This window comes from Culex pipiens, chromosome 2, assembly GCF_016801865.2.
Source record: "Culex pipiens pallens isolate TS chromosome 2, TS_CPP_V2, whole genome shotgun sequence".
Classification (NCBI taxonomy): domain Eukaryota; kingdom Metazoa; phylum Arthropoda; class Insecta; order Diptera; family Culicidae; genus Culex; species Culex pipiens.
The window spans coordinates 95,268,979-95,286,186 of record NC_068938.1 but is presented as its reverse complement, the minus strand read 5'-3'; the positions used below and the strand labels follow the sequence as shown (position 1 = coordinate 95,286,186).

The 17,208-nt window shown below is 41.5% G+C and overlaps 4 protein-coding genes across 6 annotated transcripts in view; 2 read left to right on the top strand and 2 right to left on the bottom strand.

The window, feature by feature from the left end:
* LOC120425849 (phospholipid-transporting ATPase VD) overlaps window positions 1–17,208 on the bottom strand; it is a 135,233-nt gene that overhangs the window by 52,672 nt on the left and 65,353 nt on the right. The gene's annotated exons all lie outside the window — the stretch shown is intronic.
* Window positions 1,543–3,850, bottom strand: LOC128092746 (uncharacterized). Its single transcript, XM_052707224.1, has 3 exons — window positions 3,712–3,850; window positions 2,381–3,655; window positions 1,543–1,872 (listed from the first exon to the last, which is right to left on the bottom strand). Exons 1-3 carry the CDS (start codon window positions 3,760–3,762, stop codon window positions 1,693–1,695), a joined length of 1,506 nt encoding a protein of 501 aa, XP_052563184.1. The 5' UTR covers window positions 3,763–3,850; the 3' UTR covers window positions 1,543–1,692.
* Window positions 4,053–5,800, top strand: LOC120425850 (uncharacterized). Its single transcript, XM_052707223.1, has 3 exons — window positions 4,053–4,153; window positions 4,207–5,478; window positions 5,535–5,800. The coding sequence occupies exons 1-3, from the start codon at window positions 4,106–4,108 to the stop codon at window positions 5,727–5,729; spliced, it is 1,515 nt and encodes a 504-aa protein (XP_052563183.1). The 5' UTR covers window positions 4,053–4,105; the 3' UTR covers window positions 5,730–5,800.
* Window positions 14,270–16,763, top strand: LOC128092745 (uncharacterized). Its single transcript, XM_052707222.1, has 3 exons — window positions 14,270–14,453; window positions 14,505–15,776; window positions 15,833–16,763. Exons 1-3 carry the CDS (start codon window positions 14,403–14,405, stop codon window positions 16,025–16,027), a joined length of 1,518 nt encoding a protein of 505 aa, XP_052563182.1. The 5' UTR covers window positions 14,270–14,402; the 3' UTR covers window positions 16,028–16,763.

Genomic DNA, 17,208 nt, shown 5'->3' with positions numbered 1-17,208 from the left:
CCAAAAAGCAAAAAATGAAAATTTGGTTTATAGGACCTTTTCAAAAAAAAAAACTCCAAATATGAACAAATGAAGCTCTAATGGGTAACTATTTTTGAAAAAAAAAGTTTTTTTATAAATGAAACAAATGCTCATTGAAATGTACATACGAAAAAAAAAAACACTTTCACAGCTTGGAGATATGAACTTTAATAAAATAAATTTTGATTTATGATTTTTTTGTCGTTTACGTCACATTGTGAGAAAATCTCAAGTTTTTTTTTCAAGAAAAATTGTTAACAAATATCGTTTTTGAGCAAGCAAAAAAAGAAAACCTAAATATATGCCTTCCCGTTTGTAATCATAGTAGCCAATATTTTATGCTAAAACGCTTAAATACTAAGAATTTTGAAAATTCGCCACTTTTTGTTCACTAAAATGCAAATATATCGGCTTTGCGTGAACATAAATTGAATGTTAAAAAAGCAAAATGATCGCCGTGAAATTTCCTATAAGCTTAATGCATTGGTTTTGACTGCAAAATTTTTTGGCTTGTTTTGGGGAGTGATTTTTGGATTTTTTTTAATTTGAATCACATTGCAATGCATTGGGTTAAAAATTGTGGTTCATTTTGAAATCCAAAGCATAACAATGAACAAAAAATCAATTTTTAATGAATTTTAAGCTATCTAAACATGTTGTCCTTGTTTAGATTGAACTGTAGATTATCAACAATTACTAGTATTGAGGTCATTCAATGATTTTAAGCTTGAAAAATATAACAAATATAATGAAAACATAGATTTTATAGGATTTTATTACTGTTTTAAAAAATTCCCAGGATTAAAAAAATATTTTTCCCGTTTCACGGTATATTCAAAACCCGGGAAAATTGGATGCCCTAGCTTTGCGGTAAAATCATTTTTGTAGGTTATGGGAAACCGGAGCAATTTGTAAAAATATTGCCAATCAAACTTTCCCATATCCAACTCGAACTTTAAAGTAACAAAAGCATTCCTAACTGTTCGCCACAAGAATTCCCCTGAACCCACAACAAAGACATTAGCCTGCTCAGCCGTGAAAGTGTATATCATACCAGCAAAATCATTCTTCCGATCGATTATTATTCCCTGCAATGCCTCTCATAGATTCTATACCTGCAGACGTACCATATCGGACCCGGGTCTAATCCAACTCTCCACCGCGCTAGCAATGCGCTCGAAAATGTTCAATTTATCGCTTCATTACTCCATCCATCATTGTTGGCCAATGTTTAGGCGAAATGCATGGGGTTTGAGGTGGTACATGACATCGGTATTCCGCAGAACACGGTGGAAGCCAACAAGCTCCTCGGAAGCTCCGTACAAAATTACGTCATCAAGCTTGATATTGTGATTTTGTCGCGTGGGAGAATGGAGTACCTCAGCCTGGTCCTGCTGTCTAGCCAGAGGGGAAAGTCTAGCTCAACAACACAAGCATCGATGATTCATTTCGCTCGCGCGGGGTCATCAATCGCCGTGGACATTTCTCAACTCATCGAACACGTTAAACCACAACACTATCTCAACGACAAAAGCGCAAGAGCTTCACGCCAAGAAGACTGTTTTTATTTGTCCACACACCATCACCACTTTCGCTTTGATGGACACTGATATCTTCTCCCATGACAAATGGCAATTTGCTGGCGCGAGGTCCGGGTCAAAATCCTGTTGTCTAGCACTGTTCGAAGCCGGTGACGAAATCCTGCGCCAGAATCGCGGATTCGGCGGCCTTTGTCGCCAGACAGTAGCTGGAGCGACCCACGAGTAGATCGTAATCGGCGGCCAACTGGGCGTACATGTTGGCCAGCTGCTGGCTGAAGGTTTCCACGATGCCGGACGATTGGCTGAAGAACTGTGGGAAGAGGGGTAATTTCGATATAATTGCCCGTCTGCCGGGGAATCGGAAAATTTGAGCGGTTTTAGGAAATTTGGCGAAAGGTTATTTAACAATTTTGGCTTTTCACAATTCCATTCTGCAAAATTAATCAAACAAATACACAATTCGACATTTTTGAAGAATATGTCAGTAAACGCTTCAGGTTCGTGAAGGTATGATAGTCTTTAGGAAATTGTAAATTTGGGTATAAACGCTATGGAATCATGTTAAGCAACCATGCGCACCCCTTATTTTTACTTTAATCCATATTATTTATTCCCAAATTTACAATTTTATTTATTAGCATGGAATTCAATGAATTTCAATTCTGTTGATTTGAGCATGTTCAGGAAACTTAAATCTATCATACCTATACGAAACAGAAGCGTTTACTGACATCGACTTCAATAATGTCTTTTTTTGCATAATTCTTTGAAAAATGGCCAACTTCACCGCAAAAACAGTTCTACAGACGTAAACCTACCGACGTTATATGGGCATCGGCTGTAATCCGTACGGTAGCAGGACTGCTGTTGAACACCGAGCTCAACATCTCATTCAAAAGCTTCAAGTAGTACAACACGTTATCCCGGATGTCCGCCGCCACCGCAGTTTGCGTCTTGACGCCATCATTCAAACTAAAATCGGACCCCTTAAAGCAGTCCGCCGTCGAAGCCAGCACCGCCGAAAGTGATCGGATGAAGTTCGGGGTTAAGCCGTTGGCACAGCTGACTCCGTTTGTCTTGCGCAGCATCAACTTGCTGGCGGACTCGATGGCTCGATAGCCGGCGGCCATCATGTTGCTGGTGGTGTTCAGGACTTGATCGGATAGCTTGGACCGGAAGTTGTCCAGCTTGGTGGAGACTAGTTTTGTTTGGGAGGTGGCGTTCGTAACGTAGCTGTTGACCAGGGACGTTACGGCGGCGTTGTTGGTTGTAGCTGATGATCCGAGGTAGAGATCGGTGAGATCGTTGATACGCTTGACGAAGCTGTCCATGGCGGCGGTGACGGATTTGTAGAGCAAATTTGTGTCCGCTGCGAATTTGTCTGGAAGAGAGGAAACTGCGTCCCAAGTTGCGCTCAGTGAGTTATCAAGGGTTGAGTAGGTATTTGCCAGGGTCGATATGTAGCTGGTGGACTTCGCGTTGGCGTTTTGCAGTGCAGCCACGACGTTCTGCACAAAGCTGAGCGAAGCGGAACTCTCGAATCTTTGCAGGTTCTGGACGGAACCGGCAAAAGCAGACAAAAGCGACTGTGGTAAGGTAGCGTAGACAACAGTCGCGCTTACAGAACCGGGATTCTTCGATCGAATCGCCATCACTTTTGGGTAGATATCGACGTTCAAGGCGTTTGAGATATTTTGCAGTGCCAACATCGCTGGACTCAGATTTGGCAAAGTGCTGGAACTCAGTGCGGATGTCCAAACGCTACGACTGTTGCTGGCAATAAACGTCGTGGCGTTAGCGATTGATCCGTTGATTGCAGCGAACAAAGTGTCGGTGTTGGTGCTTCTATCGTTAGCAGCCGCCTGGAGATTGGAGAAAACCGTCGCCAAACGCGTGCTGAGTCCACTGAAGGAGTCGTAAAAACCGCTGGACACATCACTCAAGCTTGGAGAACTAAACGTTTCACTGGGCAAGGCGTTCACACTTGTTCCGATTTGGTTGTAGGTTGCAATCAGCGAACGACATGCCGCGGAAATTTCCAGAGCTGGAGCAAAGTAGGAAGGCACTCCCAATCCAAAGAAGGCCGAAGAGGGCTAAAATGTTGAAGTTTTGATTGGATTTTGTGCTGAACAAAATTCAAATGACTTACATGGAACAACAGTCCAACCAGTAGCAAGTAAGGTGTGCACAATTTCTTCATTTCCTAAAGATCTATTTCATACTGAGTTTTCTAGGCTCAGATCTTGGTGCGGTTTTGGATATAGTTGTGACGAAGTTGATCCAACTGAATCAATAATCTAAAGACAACATGCTTCATTGTCAATGTGAAGGAACCTGAATTCGTTCACAGTGGAACAAATAATCGAAATTTTGACTTCAACGCTGGAATATAATTCAAATTTTGACTACGATCACGGAATCATACTCAACTGTGCGTGTTGTTCCAAAACTGAAAACATTTGTTCAAACAGTTACGATGAGGGATCCACCATCACCGATCGATTTAGTTACCATTTGAAGCAGTAAGATAATTGAATCTAGAAATGATTGTTAGATTATGTGTTTTCACTTTATTCGTTGCAAATTTGCAGGTAAGTATTGCAAATCCCTTCAAATTCATCACTTTAACCAAAATTCCTTCAAGCTCACCAATGGCGAACCATTCTTCGGACTCGAGGTCACCGGAACCTTCGGCACGGAGAAGGACATCTCCAGCGCGGCACTCGCCGTCGTAGCACCGTTCCTGCCGATGAAAGCGTCGATGGCCCGATTCAACGCGTTGTCCCCCTTCAGCACGGTGCCGCTGAGTGATGCCGCCGAAGGTGTGAGTTTCATCTACGATGGCGTTTTGACGACCATCCAAAACGCAACCGGATTGGTGGGAAAGGCTGCAATTGACGAAACTTCCGATCCGGTGGAGTTGTTCGGTGCCATTACGGAAGCCCTCGCAACTGCGGATGAGTTCGTCAAGGCAACGCCGGCTGAAGTCGACAAGATTAAGCTGATCTCAGCGGGAATCTCGGGTACTTTGACCGATGCTTTTGGAATACTGGGAAGCGTCGTGGGAGATTTGACTGATACGATGAGTACCTTTGAGAGCTCGTTGGGTTCACTGGGTGATGTTACCCAAGTTACATCTGCAATGGTTTTCAAGGTGCTGAACAAGTTCAAGCTAGCCAAAGCGATCGGAATTCTGGACGCGTTCAAATCCCAAATCGAGCTCGTGCAAGGTCAAGTGGCGGACTTGGTGTCGCAAATCTCAACATCTGAAGATTTGATGAGTTCATTCACGTCACTGCTGACGAATGCGTTCTCGACGCTGGACGTGCCCCTGTCTAGCAAGTACAACGCGATAATGAAGTCGTCGGATGCTTTTGCGAATGAAATAACGAGCACCCTGGCCAAGCTGAACACGGCGACTGTCAAGTTCAACGATAAGATAAAAACCTTCACGGATGACATTATTGGAGCAAATGTCGCAAACATCACCGCGGCCACAAACGAATTCGTCAACTTCTACAAATACTTCCTCGATACGCTGTTGCCCAATTCTCAGGAAAAGTTTGAAGCGGTTGCTTCCTGGACTACGGATTCCGTCCAAACGGCAGCTAGGGATGTTCTGTTCAATACGTACCAAACTTTGGATAACGCTATCAGAAACCTTCCTTCCGGAAGTACCTGTGCTACCAAGAATCTGACTCCTTTGGTCAAGACGTTGAGCACTCAGATTCCGTCTTTATCCAGTTGTCTGAGCTCTTTGGATCCTACAACTGTAGCCAATGATCAGGTGGCCACTCTGAAGAACTTACTTGAAGATCGGTTGTATTACACCAGCTTATGGACGGATGCCATTACCGGAGTCACGAGCAAATCTAGTGCCAGCGTTCGCAGGATTGCCCTCAGCAAAATTCTTGCAGTAAGTAAAATCCTACTCAATAACTGACTCACATCATTACGATCATGAAATTACAGAAAACACCCTCTTCCAACGTGGACGTCCACCAACCCGCTCTGGCCGATACGTACAGCATCTTCGGCCAGCTAGTGTCCAACTTCAACAGTCAGCAAAATCGCGTCACCATGTGTCTGACGCTGAAGGGAGTGGACTACTCGGCACTGATCATATCCGCTTCGAACGCGTACTTCACCTGCATCAAGCGGGCCTAAACGGGAAAAAACTTTATGTACTTTACAATAAAACTATTTCTTTCCATCAAAATGGTACTGATTATACGCAGGATCACAGCCTTTTAAAGGATGGAATCAATTACTTCGTTTAAACACTCCGCCATGGTCGAAGCTATCAAGTAAGCGGAAGATCATGGGTTCGATTCCCATCTGTTCCAACCTTCCATCGGATGGGGAAGTAAAACGTCGGTTCCGGCCATGGATGTTGTTAGGCCGTTAAGTCATTCCAAGTGTACGGGTCGTCTTCACGCTAAAAGTACAAACAACACACCAAACCAAGCCCGCTCCGGTGGAATCGCTGGCGGCGGTTGGACTCGCAATCCAAAGGTCGTCAGTTCGAACCCTGGAGTGGAAGGTTCCTTGGAGTAAAAATACGTTTGGGTGCTCTCCCCATTCAAGCCTTCGGGCTCCTACACAGAAAAAAATATTCCTGTAAATTTACATTATTTATCATGTACCAAAAGGTATCATGATAAATGATGTATATTTACATTAGATTCATCGGAAATTTACATGATTTTCATTGTAAATGTTTCCAATCAAAATATTTTGAAATCGTGTAAATTTCCAATAAAAATAATGTAAATTTACCAAACCAAATTTTTTTGCTCCGTTGGATCCAAAATTTGATTATAATATCAAACTCTGGATCCAACAGAGCAACAACATCAGTATTTAAGAACAGGAAGTTTTTTTAGATCAATTTCGCGGATAATCAAATATTGACTGTATTTAAAGCAAGTCGCAACGTTGTCAAGTTGAAAGGTTTGAGAAAAAGTAAGGTGAATTGAAAATTATGTTTGATCACTTACCCTCGATTTTTTTTGCAAGTCATCTTTAGACCAACTACAGGTTCAATGTGCAGATACAGCCGGAAGCGTCTTTGTTAAAAATCCTGATCGTCGACAATCTTCACGCAGGTTTGACTTTCGCCCTTCTTGTACTCCAGTGGACAATCCAACTGAACGATGCGGGGCTTCTCGACCGGCACATCTTCGGGTGGGTCACGTCCTTGTTCAGTATACCTCCACGCACTACGCATCCACGCGTCGATCTATACACCAGAACTCTCTCCACTTGGCGTACTTTTTAATATCGATCTCGGTACGATAATTCTCCGTCAACACGAACGTCTCCAGCGCAGTCTTGACAACGGCCGATAAATTTGATTCCGACGCAAGATTTGACCACCTCCTCTAGCTTGGCCTTGTCTGCCTTGGCCAACGGAATGCTGGCGTCATCCTACAGCAGCTTGACTAGGTCCTACACAGAAAAAAAAGTGTAAAATTACACGGCACGGAAACTTTGTTTAAAACGTAAACTTGCTCCATGTAAATTTGAAATCTAATGTTAATGGTTGAATGCCACTCAAACAACCATCATGTAAAATGAGATTGCACGTAATTGGCAAATCTCATGTAAATGACAAAAATGTTCACGAAAACAAACAAATTTGAAAGGATGAAAAGCATGTAAACTGTGAAAAACATTTAAAATTGTTCAATGTAAATGCTAAAAGAGTGTAAAATCCCATTTTTTTTGCCTGCTGTTGTGATTGACAGCAGGCAAAATCAAAACAACTTTGTGCAGCCGCGGGTCAGTTCGGTTGCTCGGGATTGTAAGTGTATTTCCGGCGGACTACTGTCATTGTAAAATTGGCAATATTTATCGATGGTGGGGACATTTTTGGTCGGTGTTCAAAAAACCCGTTCACATTCCCGCTTGCATCTAATGGAAACAAGAAACGGGAGAAATCGGCGAAGAAAACAATCTAATTGGGTAATGTTGAAGTGTAAACAAAGTGTCTATCCTGCTCGTTCCTAATGTAAACATCAACTTACACGAGAAGGATAGACTCTTTGTTTACACTCCGACACTGGCAAATTTACAACAAATATTTCCAATGATTTTAAGCCCTGATAAGGATGTTGCTGGATAAGCTCTGTCAGCACAAGATCAGAAGTCTGCAGAAACAAAAAAGTGGATCTGCTTATTTCAAAAGGTAAGTTCAAAAATAAAGCCTGAAAAATAGTTTGGAGATTTCACCATTCTATTTTGAATTAGGTTCCGGAAGCTGCTTGCTGCTTAACACCGGGATCCAGGATGTGGCCCGTGAGCTGCTGGTCCTGCACTACTGGGGATACATCTGTGTCCGGAAGCGGGTCGTCGATATTATTGTAGATGGTAGTTTGCTTTGCCATCGCCGGAACGTGCGTCCTCAACTTCATCAGTTTGTATCAGTTTCCTGTGTAAGATTCCCAGTTTTTATTAAAAAAAGGTAACTTATTTTAAAAAAATACAAACCGATTTTACATATAATGCCAAAAATCACAGTCAACTTGAGAAAATTTACTCAACACTTTTTGAAAGTCCAAAATAAAATGCAGAGCGAAATATTCTGAACAGTTGACAGTAACTAAACTGTTTAGAACGCAAATCAAAGTAAGCAAAAAAAAACAAATGAATTTTGTCAGAGGTCCATTGCACGAAAAACTTGGCATGACTATAAAATTAAAAAATACAGAACTCCTAAAAAGAGTACTCAAATTTGAGTAAAACTAAGCATGTATGCTTTAATTTTCATTTAAAATTTACAATTATTTTGCGTTGTGGAAACGTTCTTCAATCAATAGGATTTGTGTTGCTGTTTCTTTTTTCTAATTTATTTTTAAATTATCAGTTCAAGGTATTTTTTTCCAAGTTTCTTTTTATTATTCGGTTTGCATAGTTGAGTCGAGTCGCTAAGAGTCGTCAGACTCTAGTGAAAAGCTTGGTATAAAGGATTTTCATAAAACGCGAATAAAAAAATTCTAGAGTTTTTTTTAATAGGTCCTATAAACATATAAAACACTATAGCTGATAGGACATTTTCAAAAAAAATTCTAGAAATGCTATTATGAACAAGAATCAATCCAGTAAACTTCCTAGATTTTATTTAAATTTTAAAGTAAATTTTGGTTTTCTTCCGGAAACGTGCACCTAATTTAATAACTTTTCGTCTTAGCAAAGACACCCACCATACACACACTAAATAAAAACTGGTAAAAGCATTTCAAGGAATCGTGAATTTAGTTAAATATTGCTTATTATTTAATCGTGCAATATTTATTTTGATTCGTTTCTTTGCAGTTTTTCCATCCCTTGTTTATGGGAAATGTGTAGAGTGGATCTCCGTTGTCAGCGGTCATCCGGGAGCGGTAACCGTTGTGTCTCGAGTTGGCCTTCAGTTCCAAAACCGGTGAAGCAAATCCGTGAGTCGCGGGATTATCTCGCTGATAATCAGGTTGTGCAAAATGTCCGTCCGGTGTGTGCTGGTGTACTTATTGGTGCTGCTTGTAAATGTACTCAATGTTCGATAGATGCTACCCGGTGAACCTCGTGAACCGGTGAGTTTACCTCGGCCGGGCAGGAACGCTTCTTGATGCGACAAATAATGTCCGCTACGGTCCATAACGACACCTTCATCAGTCGAGAATGCTGGATTGTCAACCGCAGCTGGACATTGGACACCTTTAAGACAGCAGGAACTTGTCCTCGTCAAAGCCATGTGTGCCAAGCTGCGAGGTAAAAGCTGTGCAAGCCGGCACGGTTCCCGTACACAAAGAAGGAAGACTCAGTTCTGCAGACTTTCAAGGACATCGTGTTCAGACCACCATCAATTAGTTAAACTAAAATACCAAGGTGAGTGATATCCCAGAGGTAGATTATAAGGTATTGAACCGACTCATTCTTATCAATTTTAGATCGTTGTCCTCGATGGACCAATTGCTACTGGGAAGTTAGCCGAAATGAGCCGATGAGAAACTTTTCGCAGCGTTGTGGTCTCCGCTTTAGTACATCAACTCGTACGTGTACGACCTGCGCAAGCTTGGCACGCAAACATGTTTCTGAAGTCTGAAACGTGTCCACTTTCCAGCTGCAGATGAAAATCCAACATTCTCGACTGATGAAGGTGTCGTTCTGGACCGCAGCGTGCACTCGGACATCATTTAGCGACAATGTTGACCGTGGAGGATCGCATCAAGAAGTGTTCCAGCCCGACCGAGGTCAACTCACCGGTCTTCACCGGGCAGTATCTGCCGAACATCGAGTACATCTACAAGCAGCATTATCTAAAATACATCATCAAGACCGAGAATGAAAAAATGCCCTCGGTTGTGGTCGGTTTCAGGCTTGAGTTCAGGGGCAAAGCACGCTCATACGATGAACTGGCTTCCTATTTTGACCCGTGACAGTGTTCTCATAATAAGACAGGTAAGTTGAACCGTGAAATTTCTTAGGGGCCATATTTTAAACTTTTTTTTCAGAATCGCAAAAAAGTCTGACGGCATGATTATCGAGTGAATATTGGCGGGTTTAACTTTGGTCGAACGATGACGTTTCAAATGATATAGTAAGTAGAAACGTTTTAATTTTTTTTATCCAACAAAATGCTATTTTTATTATACACGCTTGAATGGGGAAAAAAATACATTTTCCGTTTCGACATCCCCGTTGGATTTAGATCTTGATGTGTTTCTCATAAGCTTATACTTGTATTGATTTTCAACTATTTGAATTGCACGCTTTTGGTTTGTACTGATCTAAATTAGATTCAATACACAACCGTAAGAATGCGCTTAAAAAATACATGCATGCCAATACAAACCGCAATGCTTTTGAAATTTACATCAGATTCTAAATTCAACGGGGTAAAAAAATTTCGGCTTGGGTAAATTTACGTATATTTCATCGGAAATTTACATGTTTTCGAAGCGTTGTTTGTTCGGCTCGATTACATCGGATGACATTTAAATTTAAAATGAAGTTGATGTAAATTCGCATCATTAATGACGTGCACTTTTGGTACATCATAAATGATGTAAATTTACCCGATTTTTTTTTTTCTGTGTACAACGCCCAGATGGAAACCGTCCGATCTGCTGCTGCAGAAACTGTTCCGCCACGGCCAACATTTCACCGGCAGGCACAACCTCCAAGGTGGCGCCATCGCACCTAGGACGAGGAGGTGCGGGCAATCTCGAAAATACTCTTCGACGCCGGGTGTTCTGACCTGAAAGAAGCCAGTTTTTTTTTTAATTTGCATCTCGCACCCGGTGAACCGTCCGCAGTTACTTACCTAAAACGATGAGCTGTTTGAAATCTTATTTTTTCGGAATTTATCTGCGGATTTGGCGAAAAAACCATTGTTTACTTTTTAAGGCGCACAAGGAAACGGTACTTTTTCACAATGACAGCTAGCGAAGCGAAGTTTTGCTGTTCCATTTTTTTTAGGTTGGTAGCACAGGAGAACCTGGGTGATTGGACACTATCAGATTTGCTCAGATTTGTATCATCGCTTGGTTGAATGGTGAGAAAATTTAGTTTATTTTGCCACTTTGCCGAAAGTCGGTTCGATCAATGGATATTTCTACGGAATTAAAAAAATAAAATGAATAGAAACGCCAACATGATACAACCAGTGATCCCCGTGCACCGCGTTCAACCGCGTTCTCTGTTTTCTGTACCCGATCAAACACCAGCACCGCGTGTGCACGCGTACAAGCAAACCTAAACTCTGCCGTGTACAGGCTGTACCCGTACACGAACCTCAAGTTTAAACCGAACCTTGCACCTCGGGTACAAACCCCGTGCAGGCCGACGACGCAAAAAAGAGACAAAAATATTTCCCTCACGCTCCCTCTGCTGTAAAGTGATGTTTCATTCTCCGCTGCAGTCACGCTACAGTGTTTGCCGTAGAGAGAGTGAGAAGCAGTCATTTTTTCGTCTCTTTATACGCTCTTCGCTCGCACGGCGTTGTACCCGAGGTGTGCACCCCGTGTTTACACCGCGTGTAAACTTGAGTGCGCCGTGCGGGGAGAACTCGAACATGGCAGCCTGGTGTGTTTGAGGTTCATCTGCACTGAAAACTTGTACGGCGTGTACGGCGTGCGCGCGTTTCGGGAAGACTGGATACAACAGAAGCAAAAGGTTAATTACTGGATTTATTTTTGAAAGGTTCAATAAACAAAATATCCAGTTTTTGTTTTTTTGGGTGTTTTTGAAACCGCCTTGAGTCAGAGGAAAACACACAAAAAGCAAAAACTGAAAATTTGGTTCATTGGACCTTTTCAAAAATACTCCAGTAATTGTTTTACAAAAAATAATTGAAAATGTTAAAATGTTTTTTTAACAATCTTTGTAAACCAGTTGCGACAGAACCGTTGACGTCTACTGTCGTTGACAAAAGCTAAAGTAGTTAAAAATGATTCAGGTTTTGAGCAATATTTGAAAAGGGTGCATAAGCATTTTGAACTCTGTAACTATTTTCCTAATTCCGAGACAACAATCAACTATTTTACAAATCCCGCAGTGTTTGAAGGTAGCTGTGAAGCCAAGTGTAAAGCTCAACTATTACCGTAATCTGGGGCGAATCGGGACTACAGTCTGAATAGGGAAAGCAGTTTTTAGAGCACTTAAAGCTTTTAAATTTGGAAATGGATGTACACATTTTGTTGGTCTGAGTCTGTTCTAACCGAAACCAACAAGAAAAATCAAAATATTGTGCACCAACATGGTTAAAACTGCTGTCCCAATTCGCCCCATGTGTCCCGATTGACCCCAGTTTACGGTAATTTAAATTTCGAGTTTTGTGAAAAAGTTATCTTGTGTTAGATTTTACAAAACAGATACAGCTGTCCAAATGCTTTTCCGCTTTTTTCTCGGGTTGCTCCAGAGGTTTTGTTAAATATTGTCTCGGAATTTACACAATAAATAATTTCAGCTGTCGAAATGCTTATTTATGCTGTCCTAATAAATGTTGCTCAAGAAATGACTAATTTAAAATGTCAAACCAATGGGGGTTGAGTGTACTCAATTGTTTTATTCCTTTTAAGTTATGCCTTTTGGCTTATGTCTTTTTGCTAATCCCTTCAATTTTTTTGACAAGTAGTCTCACCCGTTCTAGCAGGCTCCAATAAATGTAATCTCTTCAGAAAAAAATGTTTAGTTTTGTGCATAAATAAAAAAAAAGTACCATTTCGTCGAGCAGCTTTTTGGAAATTCGTAAAGGTGAGCCAAACGTAAATACGGTTCGATGCAGGAAGTGGCCCCACTGTTCGATGCTGGAAACGGCCCCCAGTAGGCATTCGTTGATCGATTTTGCTGGAATGTTTCTGCCAGCTCTTCGAATAATCTCGGAGCCGTCAGTACGTTCTCCCTTCACCATCACCATCCGAAGGACGTTCGAGTTCCGCCATCTATCATTCGATTTATCCGTTCTCGGCTGATCTCGATATAACCCAAACCTACGTGAGGAGCGCCGAGAGTTTTCTCCTGGGCAGCTACTCGGAACTGGACAAATTTTAAGGGTCAGCTAAAAGGTAATGCAAGTAGAATTATTAGGTGTAAACAATTTTGAGAACAAGATTAAAAACTTACCGTTCCCGGAGCCAATCATACACAGCTCTCTAGATTCCCTGCAGACGGCTCCGGAAGCTGCGTCACAGTTAAATCCACCAGCCTCCGCTGCGCCCTTGACCGCGAACATAGAATGAAATAGGTTCTTTGTCAGGTGCAGCGGAAACAGAAGCTCAACAACATGATAATTTTTCCCAGAAATAACCAACCGACGCGATAAATCTCTTTTTCGCAAATTACGAATTGCCTCAAACTATTTAAACATTGGGACGATAGTTTATGAATGTAAACATTGTTTGCATTTGGTAAATTTAGTCACTTACCGGCAAAAACGACAAAAACAAGCTATTAGTATTAACAACACTTCCACTCTGTTTAAAACAAACATCAATATTGAAAGCAAATTGTTGCTGTCAAATAAGCTTCACATTAAAATTTACACGATTTTTGATTTACATCATCAATAATTTACATTAAATTTGGCTTTTACATGATTCAAAACATTGGAAAATTGTAAAACAACCATGCAATTACATGAGATTTATCAATTACATGCAAATAGTTTTTACATGTTAGCAATTTACATCTGATTTGGCATTTTACATATGATTTCAATTTTACATATAACAATTTTACATTTGAAACATGGTTTACATGACGTGGAAATTTACACTTTTTTTTCTGTGTAGGTTCGACCCGGGAGTCGTGAAAGTGGATGGTTTGATTTTTGATACGACCTAAAGACTTTTTAACTTCGAAACGAAAATCACAACTAATTCACGACAGTATGTCCAATGGGCGGCAAGGCGTCTCTATAACGACTGACTAAATTTTTCATTCATTCACTGAATAGTATAGGATATCTGATATGGAAACTCTGTGTTTTTTGAGTCATACACCGTTCCACACATTTTGGAGAAAAAAAAGACTAGAGATTTATAATCACCCTTGAATTTAAATAGAGCATTTTTTGTAAAATACACTTATGTTTATGTATTTAAAGGATTCGCGTAGAGCTGTCAGTTTTGATCATCATCATCACCTTTACAATCTCTGCACCTTTCGATGTTCGAATTCACCGTTTTGACGATATTGTCTTTTTTTAGTCAGCCTGTGTCGTGTAGTAATTTTCCACTGTACTTGTTTTCCAAAGCCGAAAACATTTGTCCAAACACCCAAATCGGAAAGGACCGTTGGAAAAATTCATTCATACGTCTCAATTTCCGTTCGACCTTTCTGGAGTGAGGTTCCGAAATGACTATCAGGTTCTGTATCTTTTATACTTTATTGGTGTTAATTTTGCAGGTAAGGTAAGATTTTTAATTCAAATTAATTGAAAACGACAAATTTTTAAAGGTTCCCCATGGAGAGCAATTTTTTGGATTGGAGATCAAAGGTCATTTTGGTACGGAGAGAGATATTTCGAATGCAGCGCTTGCCGTCGTAACACCTTTCCTGTCAATGAAAGCGACGATGGCCAGGTTCAACAGTTTGTATCCGTTTAGTACGGTTGAGTTGAGCGATGCTGCAGATGCCGTTAACTATATCTACAGTGGGATGGTGACAACCGTTCAAAATGCTACCAGTTTAGTGGGATACGCAGCTTTGGACATGATAAGTGATCCCTTGGACTTGTTTGCCCAAATTAACGAGGCACTGTGCACGGCGGAGGAATTCGTCAAGTCGACGTCCACTGAAGTTGACAAAGTTAGGTTAATCTCAACGGGAATCGCTGAGGTACTTACTGATGCCTTTGGGATTCTGCGAAGTATCGTGATTGACTTGGAAGACTCGATGAGTACCTTTGATAGCTCGCTGAACCTGATTGATGACATCAACAATGTAACACCCGGAAATGTGTTCAAAGTGTTGAACAAGTTTAAATTAGCCAAAGCGATCGGTATTCTGGATGCATTCAAATCGAAAATTGAAATCGTGCAGGGTCAGGTAGCGGATTTGATGTCGCAGGTCACAAGCTCTGATCATCTGATAAGATCCTACACGTCACTGCTAACGGATGCGTTCTCGACACTTAATGCACCTCTGTATAGATCATACAATGCGATAATGAAAGCATCAGATTTATTTACGAGTGAAATTGCCAGTACCTTGACCAAGTTAAATACAGTGACTGTCAAATTTAACGATAAGATAAAAACCTTCACGGATGACATTATTGGAGCAAATGTCGCGAACATCACCGCGGCCACAAACGATTTCGTCAACTTCTACAAATACTTCCTCGATACGCTGTTGCCCAATTCTCAGGAAAAGTTTGAAGCGGTTGCTTCCTGGACTACGGATTCCGTCCAAACGGCAGCTAGGGATGTTCTGTTCAACACGTATCAAACGTTGGATAACGCTATCAGAAACCTTCCTTCCGGAAGTACCTGTGCTACCAAGTATCTGACTCCTTTGGTCAAGACGTTGAGTACTCGGATACCATCTTTGTCAAGCTGTCTGAGCTCTCTGGATTCTACAGCTGTAGCTAACGAGCAGGCGGTCATTCTAAAGAAGTTACTCAAAGATCGTCTGTATTACACCAGTTTATGGACGGATGCCGTTACCGGAGTCACGAACAAATCTAGTGCCACCGTTCGCAGGATTGCACTCAGCAAAATACTGGCCGTAAGTAAGATCCTAACCAATACAAGATTTACATTAATACGATCACGAAATTACAGAAAACGCCCTCCTCCAACGTGGACATCCACCAACCAGCTCTGGCCGATACGTACAGCATCTTCGCCCAGCTCGTGTCTAACTTCAACAGTCAGCAGAATCGCGTCACCATGTGTCTGACGCTGAAGGGAGTGGACTACTCGGCGCTGGTCATATCCGCTTCGAACGCGTACTTTTCCTGCATCAAGCGGGCCTGAGCGATAAAATCTTGCAGAATGGAGTCGTGCAATAAAGTATGGTGAATTTTGATTGAAATGCCGCTTGTCATTGTTGACTTCAACTTCGAGCCAGCCTTATCGAAAGGCAAGCAATTGCGTGGGTTTGTTTATTGGGAGGATTTTTGAACGAAAACAAACGTTCGTTAATCGATAATGCTTGATAACGCTAGAAATGCTGACCGAAGGCGGATGACATAATAAGTAAGTCATGTACAGAATTTTCTAGACCAAGATTCCTTGATTTTCCGACATTGAAATCGAGATTCGCTTGACCTCAATTACTGTCAACTCAGTTCCGCACATTCCTCACACTTCTTCCGCATTTCCGGCGGCCAGCATCCCTCACCGAGAGTGCAATACCCCACATAACAATTAGAGAAAAAAAACTGTGCCGCAAAATGTGGTTTACAATCACGCGGAACAAAGAACCCCACGCTCACGGAGCAGCTAATTTAGGATTCGAGATGCTTCACTATGCGCCACCTGGTGTTCTGATTGGGAAGTCGTTTGAAATGTATACGGCACAATGAGAGTGCACTCTAATTGCCGCGGTGAAGTCCCCACCCCCCTCCAGGGTGCACCTTTGATTGATGCCGCCGATAATTATACACGGTGTGAGTGGGGTTTGATTGTGAGAATTGAATTGTAATTGAAGTGAAGCATAAATGATCACTTGACAAGCGACAGGTCAGAGAGTTCAAAAGTATCCACATTATTTTATGATGAAAGTTACTGCGGAAATTCCCGTACAGTCTATCTTGCCACAGAAATTATACAAAATTGCATAATGAATACTGCTGCTTTTCCTCTGTCATAAATGGATGCAATGTCACCATGAAAGAATTTGCACATCTGGTACCTATATGATAAATAGGGTATCTGTTCCTAACTTGGTCTAACCAACCTTCAACAATTTCTTAAGACTAGTTTCAATCTCCACGTTACACTTGAAGATACATAGTTGCATTGCTGATCTCCGATACAGGCCAACCTACCCTAACATACATATTACACATGCAAAAAGGAGAAGGTTATGTCAGTCCCCGTGCGCGGAAAGAAAATATGAACAACTATAATAATTATTATTCTTCTTGGCCACCTCACTAGTATGGCTTTTTAGTTCTATTTTTGCGCACACACTGACGTGATCGTGCTATCTT

Excerpts from the sequence above, each read along its gene's own strand:
- LOC120425850 (XM_052707223.1), top strand. The coding sequence starts at position 4,106 with ATGATTGTTAGATTATGTGTTTTCACTTTATTCGTTGCAAATTTGCAG. Across the intron at positions 4,154-4,206 it reads TATTCGTTGCAAATTTGCAG|CTCACCAATGGCGAACCATT; the intron begins GTAAGTATTGCA and ends AATTCCTTCAAG. Across the intron at positions 5,479-5,534 it reads CCCTCAGCAAAATTCTTGCA|AAAACACCCTCTTCCAACGT; the intron begins GTAAGTAAAATC and ends ATGAAATTACAG.
- LOC128092745 (XM_052707222.1), top strand. The coding sequence starts at position 14,403 with ATGACTATCAGGTTCTGTATCTTTTATACTTTATTGGTGTTAATTTTG. Across the intron at positions 14,454-14,504 it reads TATTGGTGTTAATTTTGCAG|GTTCCCCATGGAGAGCAATT; the intron begins GTAAGGTAAGAT and ends AAATTTTTAAAG. Across the intron at positions 15,777-15,832 it reads CACTCAGCAAAATACTGGCC|AAAACGCCCTCCTCCAACGT; the intron begins GTAAGTAAGATC and ends ACGAAATTACAG.
- LOC128092746 (XM_052707224.1), bottom strand. The coding sequence starts at position 3,762 with ATGAAGAAATTGTGCACACCTTACTTGCTACTGGTTGGACTGTTGTTC. Across the intron at positions 3,656-3,711 it reads TGGTTGGACTGTTGTTCCAT|CCCTCTTCGGCCTTCTTTGG; the intron begins GTAAGTCATTTG and ends TCAACATTTTAG. Across the intron at positions 1,873-2,380 it reads CCGATGCCCATATAACGTCG|TTCTTCAGCCAATCGTCCGG; the intron begins GTAGGTTTACGT and ends CTCTTCCCACAG.